The sequence below is a fragment of the Clupea harengus genome, chromosome 25 (assembly GCF_900700415.2).
Source record: "Clupea harengus chromosome 25, Ch_v2.0.2, whole genome shotgun sequence".
NCBI classification, from domain to species: domain Eukaryota; kingdom Metazoa; phylum Chordata; class Actinopteri; order Clupeiformes; family Clupeidae; genus Clupea; species Clupea harengus.
The window spans coordinates 8,111,282-8,123,954 of NC_045176.1; the positions used below are offsets into that span (position 1 = coordinate 8,111,282).

The 12,673-nt window shown below is 47.5% G+C and overlaps 1 protein-coding gene across 1 annotated transcript in view; it reads right to left on the minus strand.

Annotated features, from left to right (window-relative positions):
* Positions 1–12,673, minus strand: part of kcnh2a (potassium voltage-gated channel, subfamily H (eag-related), member 2a) — a 40,665-nt gene that overhangs the window by 12,958 nt on the left and 15,034 nt on the right. Inside the window, exons 4-5 of the mRNA XM_042703725.1 lie at positions 12,031–12,516; positions 10,996–11,198 (exon numbers count right to left, since the gene is read on the minus strand). Of these exons, the coding sequence (XP_042559659.1) occupies positions 10,996–11,198; positions 12,031–12,516 (689 nt within the window). The remainder of the gene's footprint in view (positions 1–10,995; positions 11,199–12,030; positions 12,517–12,673) is intronic.

The following is a 12,673-nucleotide window of genomic DNA, read 5'->3' on the forward strand; positions in this document are numbered from 1 at the left end:
AATAGAGAGCTGAAACACTAATACAGTGACGCTAGTAAAGCCGAACATCCCTGTTGTGTAACATGAAGTCATATCCCATAATGCGGCAAAATCACTGAGTGTGGGATGGAAAACCACAGAAGCACAGAGTGTGGCAGTGCTGTATCTGAATGACTGCCGTATAGAGGTGTTTCTTTCCTAGATTTTTCCTTGCTAAAGAAGATAACAACTAATGTAAAATCGTATTCAATAAAAATCATCTCCCCCAGTTGATCAGGTCATCACTCCCATCAATTCACTATCCTCATGGTCCCTGCCGCAGCACCTCAGCTCAACATCTTCATAAGGATCCAGATCTACGTGAAAAAGTGGCTAAAAAAAAAACCCTCATTACTTTACAGCAAGCATTTTGCTGGCCAGCAGTGCCCAGGCGTGACTCTTGGCATAGACATTCCTGTGAAACTAAGCGAATCACATGAGTTCACACACACATACGCAGGTGCAGCCTGTCACCCGTCTGAGAAGTGTAGAGACCTCGGGGGTGTGCAGCACAGGGCACTGCAAGATGGGCTCTGAGCCTTGAGGGCGGGAAGTGCAACATTCAAGGTCACTGTTTCACAGAGATGGATGTTGGACGCTCGACCTGTGAACCACTACTGCTGTGAACAGGGGTGGGCTGAGAGCCATGAGAGCACGGACTGCGAAGGAGAGAATCAGCGTGGCTTTAGGCGCAGGTCACTCGCTCACCGCTTTGTTTCAAAGGCAGCGGGTAAACAGCCCCAAAGGCAGAGTGAGAGGAACCATTTATGCATCACGTCAAGGACCCCCCGCAACATGAAAGGCTCAGAAGATGGTGATCTGCACAATGTGTGCTGTAAAAACAGGGATCTTATGAAAAATATAACAGCATAGAAGGAGTAAAACTAGGATCATATCCAAGTTCATCTTCATGGGTAGGTTCCACAAGCCAAGGGGGTAAAAATAGTACTGAATTATGCTATCATCAAAATATCACAGGCCCTGTTCTCAGCTCAGTCCTCATTAACAGGAACTAGCTCAGACTGCCCCCCACCCCCACCCACACACACCCCACCCCAAAGCATGCCCTGCTTTATAAACTATTCTGAATTGATGAGATGCTAAGAATACAAAACGGGTATTCCTCATCGCTGTACAATGATGCAGTTCACTGTTTCTGCTGCCGGGGCGAATCCTAGCGGACCATCTGTGGATGCCTTTCAACATTACGCACAACTGGTTCTCCCTCATTAAATATAGATTCCTCATTCTTCATTAATCAGACCGATTGACATCCATGAAATGTGAATCATTCACATTAGTCTTAATTAGTCACAAACAGTCTCAGTCCAAGTTTAGAGGCAGCCTGCAGCAACCACACATTCAAGTTTGCTTATTTACTTTAATTTCATTACCATATTTCACATGGTTTGATAGCAGTTTCCGTGTCCTGCAACTGTTCCAGATGTTTAAAAATAATTAGTCAGATGCACAGTGATGTAGCCTACATATTGTTTACGTCGTGACACACAGTGTTGCTTTCTGATACCAGCTTCCACAGTCCAAGCTGAACACATGATATCAAAGAGAGTGTCCATTTCTGTGACTTTAGTGATACAACATTTAAACCTCTGAACCACTTAATGTCTCACCTTGCCCAATTCTCTACACACCTTATTGGAAATATAGTACATTCACCTGCCAAACCAATAGGAATTAGGCGGGGGGATTTTAGGGGCGGGGGGGGGGGGGGGGGGGGTGTTTAGAGTGCCAATTCTGAAACCTTTGATTAGTGGAGTCACTGCTGGGGTCTTTTCTCACACCGAAGTGATGTGGTGTCAGCTGAGCACACAAATCCATATTTGCCACTGCCATCCATATTTGCCACTGCCACTGCCACTGCTGCATATCATTTTTAAATATCTTAGCCACGATGACACTATGCAGACGGGTAAATAGCAGGTGTGATGTATGAGATGGGGCTTAAAAAACTCTTAGAAATAACACACAGTTTCCTCAAATTATACTGCCATACAAAATACTCTTACTAATAATAAAAAAAAAGATTGCCACGGGACATTGTACAGATGCCTGTAAAATAATTTCTGGAATACTCATATATTCTGTATTCATTCAGGCCGTAACAGTAGTACCCCACCTGCTGCTCCTGCTGCTGAGCGCACTTCAAGCCATCCTGATCACGGGCCACTTACCTCCTGGGCGACTATGCTGGAGATGCGGACCGCCCTCTCCACACGCGTGTTCCTGCGCTCCGTGCTCGCCAGCGTCCCCTCCAGGGGGATGCTCCCTCTCTCGCTGAGCGACATCTCTCTCTCTGCTCTGCTCTGGTCCTCACCTCCACCACACTCCAGTGCTCATGCCAGTGTTGGGGGGCACGCTGTGCCACGGAGGACTGCCTTGTCGTGGGGGGGTGCCGTACGTATCAAGCAGAGCGTGCCACCCACTGCAGGGCTCCCCAGGTCCTCATGTGATCTCTTCTCGCTCGTCTGGGAATTCCCCCCGCGTGGGATCGTCCGTGTTCCCGCGCCAACGGAGTTTAGTCACAACCAGAGGGGAGTTTGTCACATTCCGTTCTTTCACTCCAAGGTTCCTACGGTTTTTATCACTGTGAGAGTCCAGCCTGGAGCCCCGCACTTGATGTTATGTTGAGTTCTTCGTGGGTGAGCGTCATCTCCCTTGGTGTTTTTGTGAGTCAGATATCATGAGCTCAGCTTACTTGTATCCTTCTGATTAATAAGGGTCTTCATTCTGACACCTACTTTGGGTGTCGAATTAGTATCGTTTGTCCAGTTTAGGTCCAGAGCATTACTTCCTCTTCTTGTGGTGTAGTTTCACATGCAAATCTTCAGTTGCCATCCAGATGCAAACACTGCAGCCGTTTCTCCCTCATGTCTTCACTTCTCTGTCTTTCTGCCCACTGAGTACACGCTACAGAGGAGATAGAGAGAGAGAGCTGTGTACCTGCGTGAGCAGCTGTACCACTTTTTATGAGCTTTTAAAACACGGTAAACTGCCTCTACGGTACACCCTCTCCAGCACTCTCTCCCTCCCTCCCCCTTTCTCTCTATCTCTCTCTCTCTCTCTCTCTCCCTCCCTGTCTCTTACTCTCTATCTCTCTCTGTCTCCCTCCCTCTGCGCTACAGTGTTCCCTCCTTCCTCTCTTTCCCTCTTCAGTGGAAGTCCTACTCTCAATGAGCTGTAATTGCTGTTGGCTGCGGGATCCTCCTCCTTCCCTCCAACGCCAGCCCAACTGAGAGACCTGATTGATGACCCCCCCCCCCCCCCCCCCCCCCCCCCCCCCCCCCCCCCCCCCCCCCCCCCCCCCCCCCCCCCCAGTAAACACAAACATCTTCTGACTGTGCTCTCTCTATCCCTCCCTCTCAGCAGGTGTGTATGTGTATGATATTCCCTTTTGCTCACATTTTCATTTAAAAACTACATGGGACACACAACACAACCTTAGTTTTGTTTTGTTGCTGTATTGTTGTGACTGTTGCTCCCTCAGAGTATGACATATTGATCCAATGGATTGACTGATAGTGTGGATGGATGCACTTGCTCTCAATATGTTGAGATGAGTAGAGCCCCCAGGAGTTGATGAAAGGGGATGACCTCCACCACCACCACCCCCACCCCCTTATTGAAACACAACCTCACCTGCCCAAGCTTGACCTCTCGTGTGTCAGCTCACCTTTCATCTGTCAGAGAGGCTCAATAGGCTCGTACGGCCATGAACTCGATCGATGGGTCGGGATCGGTGCGTCTGTTGTCACACTGGGGGGTTGAGAGCCTTTTAATTAATGATGTGTCTTCCAGGACTGAGATAATCAACAGAGGTAGTTTTTTTTTTTTTTTTTGGGTGGGTGGGTGGGTTGGTGGGTGTGGGGGGGGGGGGGGGGGCGGGGGGCATCCACACACTGCATTTTCCTCAGGAATAAAAGGGAGTCTTGTTCAATTCAAGTCAATCGTTGGGATGTGAGAAATCAGCCACCAATTCAAGCGAGAAAATGCTTTTTCTGCTACACTGTTTTTATTACAGGAAGCAAGTGGCACAGTGCACAGTGTTCTTCCTTGTCAAAGGAAGATAGAGGAAGGCTTCAGCAGAGCGACAAACATGCAATTCCATGCGAACTACAACAGAGAGATAACTGCTATTACTGCTACTGCATGTGTCAACAGGGGTATTCTTAGCACATTACACCTCCTGACATGTACCACTCCACTCATACAATACATCAGAGCCATTCTGATAAAGACTAAGCACGACACTGGCCTAATCTGTAGACAAAGTTAGATTGCAGCAGTGCCTGAAATGACATTTCTGAAAACAGTACCGAGTTGTGACCATCAAAGACAAACCAACCGTGGTCCATGTTCCCTGAAACCGTAAAACAGCATCCAAAATATTTTACAAACCCGAGGTCAAAAAAGGAATCTCAGGGTTTCATAATTGTCAGACTTTTTTTTATTTGTTTCATTTCAGCCTAGAGCTGGTACATTTGAAAAAAGATACTCCCACAGTGTATTAGCGAATGCGTAGTGTGTGTGCAACATTCCTCATGCTTCTGTATCATAATAGTTTAAGTGGAATGTCTAAGTGAGAGAGTTTCAGCGTGAAAGGGAGATGTTCAGACTGCATTTCCACGGGCTATTCTGTGTGGGTGAGCACAGCATCAGCGGCTGAGCTGTTTCGTGTATTTAGAGGGAGAAATGTCACCCTTTTAACCCAAGTGTGAGTCGTTGTGTTTGACAAGCCTCGCTTTGTAAACTGAGAAGGACATTTTCATCATAATTTCAGTTCTTTTTCGGCGGTGGTCTGGTTATTCTTAAGCATGTTTCCGATTCCAGTATACCCAGAAGCTGTCTGTTCTTCGCAACGTCTAAACAAAAAGAGAACTGGACTCTAACGGAGCTGACTCTGTAGGCTGCCAGTGTGATTAAACGTGAGTTTGATGAAGGACAGAAAATGCTGTGAGCAGACACCATGAAGGTGAGATGTTACACCACAGCGTTTCCCATAAGACACATTAGCAGCGGTTCACCTTGCTGGAGATCGCTGAAGGCACAGGGGACACACTGACGGATCACCATCATGGTGACTTTGAACATGCAGGAGTCGTGGTGGCTTTATTGCACACCAGCTTATGCAGTGGCGTCAGATTTTCCATTCAGCTCAAGACCTACTAGGCTGTTATCATCAGCAGTTTTGGAAGTAAGCCAGCGGACCAACACAGAAAATGTGCACCAGTAATGCTGATTTTATGTTGATATTCTCCACATGGGGTTGATACAACTACAAATTATTCTGGAGTCTGGACCTCGCCCTTCACCTCTTGGATTAACTGAGTAGGCTAGTTATGGAATGATAACATTCCTGATGAGAAAAGGCAATAACCTTGACATGGTAATTCCAAAATACGACTAATGTCATCTCATACTATCTGCGTCTTTTCTGAAATGACATTAATAAGATCAAGGCAAATGTTGCTCATTTCCTGCCTCTGAGCACAGGATCAGAATTAAAATGGCTTGAAGCTGAAATGGAAGTGTCACCATGTTATACGACACTGCTGGTGATGGAAGGCAGTGCCAGATTTCCTAAGCTTTTGTAAGATTTCTAATGCAGATCTGCAGTTACCACAAAGATCTGTCTGAGCTATTCTGCACAGGACGTTCTATTAACATGGTGACTGCACATTCTTAATATTGGTCCGTAATAACCAGTTCATAAAATCGTATTAAATCTCAGCCACAGAATCCCTCTCATGGTGGCTGTAGATTCAACTGAAGGCTGTTCAGACTCATTAAACACGTAAAACCTCCTAAGGTGTATCTCTGATATCATCAAACTGTATCATTCGTGCTGCACCCTTCAGTGCTTTCAGAGAGTGCATTCTGAAATTGCCTTGGGGTTTAATTTTAACACTGCCAGAATGGACATAGGGTCAGGTGAAAAAAAGGCGGTTCCTGCACAAGGGAAAGTGCTTCATCACTGGGAGGATGCAGGCATTATTATTCAAACTGCACCACTCATATGTTGTCCTACCCACGCCCATGTAAAACATTATGCAAATTCTTTGTTATTTCAAAGATGTCGTGGCCCTTTAAAATAATGGAAAAATGTATCGGATGCATTTCAGCAGACAGACTGGTCTGTAACAATATGCTAATAAGCACTGGTATCATACGTAACTTGATGCTCTTGCCCAGGATATGGCGTGGACATTGTATTTTATTCAAATTTTAATATGAGGCTCTTGCTAAGGATACAGTATAAACATTGTGCATAAATGCAATCGCAGCTTCACCCTCACACACACACAGACACAAACACACACACACACACACACACACACAGACACACACACACACACAAACACACACACACACACACACACACAGACACACACACAGACAAACACACACACAGACACACACACACAGAGACACTCAAAGAGATAGATTTGACTGTCCCCTCCTACTGTATCCCTCACCCGTGACCATAGATTGGTTCCTTTGACTAATGACACAGCAGCGTTCCCTTGCCCTAAACCGCAGGATAATCAGGCACACACTGAATAAGGGTGAGTTCACATTCACCAAGTATCCATCATTCACTGAGTGGCTTACACTGGAAAAGGGCAGCTTCCATTGGCCTTGTTTGTTGCTAATGGAGCTAGATTCATGCTCAGAATCAATGGAACTTCCATGCTTCCATGGATTCATCTTATGTGGATCGGGTCATGTCTGGATGAGAGAACAGTTTAACGCATAATTCACTTCCTAGGGAGGATCTGACATACTACGACATGGAATTGTATGTGAGAGCATCAGTAGATATTCTGTAGATATTGAAAAATGTGTGAGGCCAAATTTGACACATTTATGGACTGATCTGGCAAAAAAACACAACCTTTGGTGTACTTTTCATACAGTTCAGTACATAATTAATAAGCACTGCACTCATCTCTACACATCTGAATTAATGAATTGCTTAATTCACAATATGGAGGTAATGTAATTTAACACAACTAATTTAACCCAACTTGTAATTTAAAAACAACCAAGGGATAGCTCCAATGCTCATATGTATAATTTAAAAGTGAAACAAAAAAAAAACATGCATCGTGCAACACTTCTAGTTCGCTTCCAATTCCTAAATGTTCGCTACTATCGCATCATTGCTGATTCCAATTATTCCCCTTCCCATTAAACAAGTGAATGCTGATGGTTACAATCAACATGTCCGCCAGAAACCGTTTACACTCATCTCCTGACTCTACATATTAGCTCTGTCAAAATAATGCAACCATGGGTGTCATCACCCTGTCTCCTAACCATCCCACAGCGTCCAAAAACGCATTTCTGAGAGATTCAGAAAAGAACTCGCGACGGGAGCGCCCACTTTACACTGTTGTGGTTTAGTCATCACAGCTATAACCAAGCATCCCATCAGATGCTACAGGCGTTCATGCGCCATCCACTCCTACTGGTAGCTACTCTTTAGTAGAAAGATACGTACAGAACATGTATTTTTAAAACATGGTTGTCAGGGCGCTCGTCTGTATGTGATAGATCTATCTGTGCTGGAGACAGACCCTCTGGGGAGAACAGGCACAAAGGGCATGAGCCAAGCTATCTGAGCTGTTATGAGTAATATAGACCAGCAGCACTTCTTCTAGCCTCAGCAGAAGTCGAGCAATAAAAACAGAGAGAGAGAGAGAGAGAGAGAGAGAGAGAGAGAGAGAGAGAGAGAGAGAGAGGGACAGAGAGAACAAGAGAGAACGAGAGAAAAATAGAGAGTGGGAGGATTTTCTCTCAGGGGCTTCTCTGAGATAACTTGGGCTTCCCCAGAAAAACAATCTGATCACTTAATTCATCCCACATACAGTCGCGAGAGGCTTTCTCACATTCGCTTTGTGGTTGCTTTCTTGTGCCTTCCAGACTGAAGTGTGGGTCTAACCTAAGTGCCATGGCAGCCATTTCAGAAAAAAACCTGCTGTAGGCCCTTCCTCCCTCTCTGGCCTCACAAACACCCCCCACCACCAGAATGAGAATCACTTCAAACAGCCCCCTCTCTATCTGGCAGTGCTGTGAATAAACGTCTATCACTAACGCTGAAGCCAGGAAGCCGGGCCATATGGCCAAGTGGGCAGCGAGTGATCCATCAGAGCCGTGAGCTTCACAAGGACTCCTTGGCAGCATCATGGCGGCTCTGTCATCCCCCTCCAGCTACGCAGGTGGACCAGGCAGGGAGGACGGAGGAGAGATTCGCGTAACAAGCCCGCCGGGTGTTTACACGAAACTTCATCAACGCCACCTCCAGGCTCTACCCATCATGCACGGCACATACACACATAAACTCCATACACACAATTAGCTCAACGACAGCCCCTGTCGGCACCTTTCTGTCCGGGCCCTGCATAATGAATGAGTTATTGGGAGTTTGCCCTTGATAACGGCACCGGGTCACAATACGGTGCGTGCGGTATAGCGACAACAGGGATGCATACAGCAGAAACTTTGTTTACACAAAGGATAGAAAGATAAACAAAAGGGAAACTAGGGAACGACAATGTTGTCAACACAGACTGCAAACTCCCACACACAAACACAAACAAACACACACACACACACACACACACACACACACACACACACACCAGACACAAAAGGGCAGGTTGACACATGTGCGATCCAGTCCCTTGGGAACGACAGGGTGATTAATGAGGTGATGTTGGGCAGAACTGTGCCAGGGCTCTGGGGAGGGCTGAGTGGGTGAGTGGGTGGGTGGGTGGGTGGGAGTGGGGCTGCAGGAGTGGGAATGGGACAATGGGTGCACATCAGACACCGAGAGAAGAGCTTTCGAAGGTCCCCTATCTTTCCCCAAAGCATCACAGCCACTGGAATGTCCCATCAATTCTCATTCTCAGTAACAGCATGGTCCCCTCAGGCACCGCTACCCAACTTGGAGAGGCCATCAGCCCGAGCCGCCGCCCTGCGCCTGTTCGCTCTCCTCCTCCCGGCCATGACACACTCACCTAACCCTCCAGCTGATGCCAGTGAGGTTCACACACTGAAGATACACGACACAGGGAGGAGGTCTCCACGTGGTACAGTGAAACATTTATTGTCCTTTCAGCAAGTATTAGATAGACATAACACTTACAATTGATAACCATGGAGCCTTGTGATTATGCTTTATTAAAACACCTGGGGTTAAATTCAACTCGGCGCTATCTCATTTTTATAGTTCTTCTATTCTAATTTCTAATTTCCTGGAAAGCCCCCCTGTATTTGCTGGAGACAGCAGGCCCAACAGGAAACTCCTGACTCAGCCATTCAGACTAATTAGGAGTAATAAAAGCAGGTGGGCTATATTGGAATTGCAAATTCTGCTGGACGGTACATCATCAGGAGGAGCCTGGGCGCCTTTTTGTTGCTTAATGTTTACATTAATGAAGGCAAAAAAAAGTAATTACACTCTCACTCAAACGCTTTCTCTCTGGTGAGAATAAACGCTTTATGCTTAATGGCCACGGATATGTAAATCAGGGTTGCTCAACAGCAACAAGAGAATAGCGGTGTCTTACCCAAGCTCAAAAGGGACAAAGTAAAATGGCAACAGGAAGCGGAGCTGGATGAAAGCATAACTTTGTGTCTGCTTTGGAAGAGGCTCCTCTGACATGCAGGCTCAAGGTTGCACTGTGTCGAGGGAAGGGCGAGTGTGTGCGCGTCTCTCAAGGACACGCCGGTTACGCTGCGGGTCGATTCGGCGCCGTGCTTCCTCTCCTCTGCACAGCTGTGCTGCTCTCCCCAGGGAATCAATCAACGGCCCCGTGCCTCGGAGCTACACCTCAGTCAATCACACTCACTTGAACGTTCCCCAGGAGTTACATCTTCACCGAGACAACAGTCAGTACTAGGGGGGGAGAGCTAAGGTCCCCGGAAAGGCCGTTGTCTCTGTCTCACCATCCTCTTTTGCTCTCTGAAGACAGTACAATGGCTAGGGACACAAATGGCCACTCAAATTGCCAGAACCAGCAGTGCAAAAGTATTATGAGTTTCCGAAGAACATCTCTGAGAAGTGATACGTATTATGAGTTTCCGAAGAACATCTCTGAGAAGTGATACGCATAATGAGTTTCCGAATAGAACATCTCTGAGAAGTGATAAGGTTGAAACACGTTACAACATGCAAAGATAACATATCCTTCAGCACAGTAGGTGACACAGTGACATTATATGTCACTCATTGTCTGGTCACTCAGTGCAGTAAGTGGAGTGACCTGCATGTTTTCACAGTAAACCCCTAAGGGAACAACAGTCGTCCTCTATAATGGCGAGTTAAATCTGCAACAGTAATGATAAATGGGCTATAGTTATGGATCCCCCTGGCATAATGTTGCTGGTAATCATCCACTCAGAGGAGGCAAGTAACTGAGATGGCATGTGATCTCCTGACACGAGTGTGCCCTACCCTACCGGGGATTATTCTGGCTCTGCATGGGTTTCTGTGGCTGTGCACATCCATAGGGCTGGACTGTGCCCAGTTGGCATGAAGCACTGCAGGCCCACCAGGCACAACCTTGACCCTAATATTGTGGTAAACACCGTAACAAAAAGGCATGGCCAAAACAGCCGGCCCACATTTCTGCACAGTGATAGGATTTGTGAAAAGAAGTGCTCTCACAGATTAGGGTTGGTGATACTGTATAACTGAAGCAGCCATTTGTGAGTTAGAAAGGGAAAGGTTGAGGAGAACAGCCACTGAGAAAAGTCATTTTTTTTTTCTCTTTCTGCCCCTGGACCACCAAAGAAGAAACAATGACCGTCCCCATCACTTCACAATCACAATCAACATCACCTGCTGATTGTTCATAGCCACGCCACAGTCTACCCCATCTCCCGCTGATTCAAACGACACCACACAGCGGTAGTGTTTGCAGCCAATCACACGCCTCATTTCGGACTCACCTGAGTGAACTTCTCGGTCACGTTGTGGGTGCGGTCTACGAGCTTGCACGGGGCGATGATGTCAATCTCGCTGTGCGGGAGGGTGGCGCAGGGGTCCGGCTTGGAGTCGCCGAAGCTCTGCTGGCTTTTGCTGAAGGAGCGGCAGCGAATCAGGTCGGAGTCTGAGGTGGAGTTCCGCATGCCGGCTTTATTGATCACAGTACCTGAGGGAACGAGAGAGTGAGAGAGAGTGAGAGAGAGTGAGAGAGAGAGAGAGAGAGAGAGAAGTTATTTGTGGGAGCATACATGACAAGTACCCTTTGCCACACAAATCAAATAAAAGAAACTTCTGATTCTCTCTCTACCTCCTCTATTTTTCACTTTCCCTGTGTGTGAGTCTCAACGCACTCGCTAAACATGCTGCTTTGCTCTCTGTCTCTCCGGGCTGCGTCATCTATATAGGCTGTGTGGGAGGCGCTTTGCACTTCAACCGGAAAACACCAGCATACAAAAGAAGAGAAGGATGCTGCTGTGTAGGGTGGAGATCTCAGGGGGTGGATTCAAATTTCAAAGTTAACTCTTTCTCTCGATCTGACTCTCTCTCTCTTTCTCTCTCTCCCTCTCTCTCTCCACTGTCCCATCTCTACAGACATCATCCCTGTTATCATCCCACTGCGTTACTCATCTCCCACTGATATCCACATCCCTACCAAGACCTTTCCCAGCTCCATACCTGAAAGGAGCGTCAGGCTTGCCTGTGTGCATTTCCTTCTATATGTCTACGTTTCGGGCTAAGCCTGAAGCGTTTGTCCCTTTGTTTGTTCTATTGAGGTCCTTACACCTTTTAAGACAAAGTATTTTTTCAGTCGAATACATCGTCATTTTGGCATAAGCCTTGGATTTTACACAGCAGGCGAAACGTCTATGAACACGCATACTGAGGTATAAGTATACCATGCCAACTCTTATATGACTTCTATAGTTCTACACATGAATTGGGAGATATCTGAGCTGTGACCCCCCCCCACCCCCCCAGCGGTGGTGGTGGCCTCTGACCTGTGCTGCTGGGCCGTGAGGGCAGTCGGCCGTCCCAGGTACGGTGGCGGGGGGAGACGGAGGGCTGTGAGCTGCACAGGCTCTCACAGGAGCGGCTGTGGCTCAGGCTGACGCTGGAGGAGGCCAGGTCCTCCGGCCGCAGGGAGTGCAGTCTCGGGGAGGACTGGGAGCGGCCCTGGGAGAGCGGTTTGCGCAGGGCTGGGGAGCGTGGCTGCGGCGGCGGCTGATGATGATGATGATGATGATGATGATGATGCCGACGCTGGGGGGTTCTGGAGGCACTTTGGGGTGTTTCTTCCCACAGGAGCAAAGGCGGCGGAGGAGGAGCCCCCAGCTCCCGATGCTCCGGGAGGGAGATGAGCTTGTCCAGCGTCACCGACTCGTGGCCCATGGAGGGGAGGCCAAACTCTGTGTCGTCCTGCAGCGAGTGCCTTCTGCTCAGAGAGCGCAGCAGAGGCAACGGCAGCCTGAACCGGTGCCGCCGAGCTGAAAGAATGAAGGAAAGAAGGAGAGAAAGAGAGAGAAAAGAAGGAGAGAAAGAGAGAGAAAAGAAGGAAAGAAAGAGAGAGAAAGAAAACATAAGATACACAGAAATCTACGGAAGATGGTCAGAATTACTCGTTGATTAACGCTGACTTGTCAG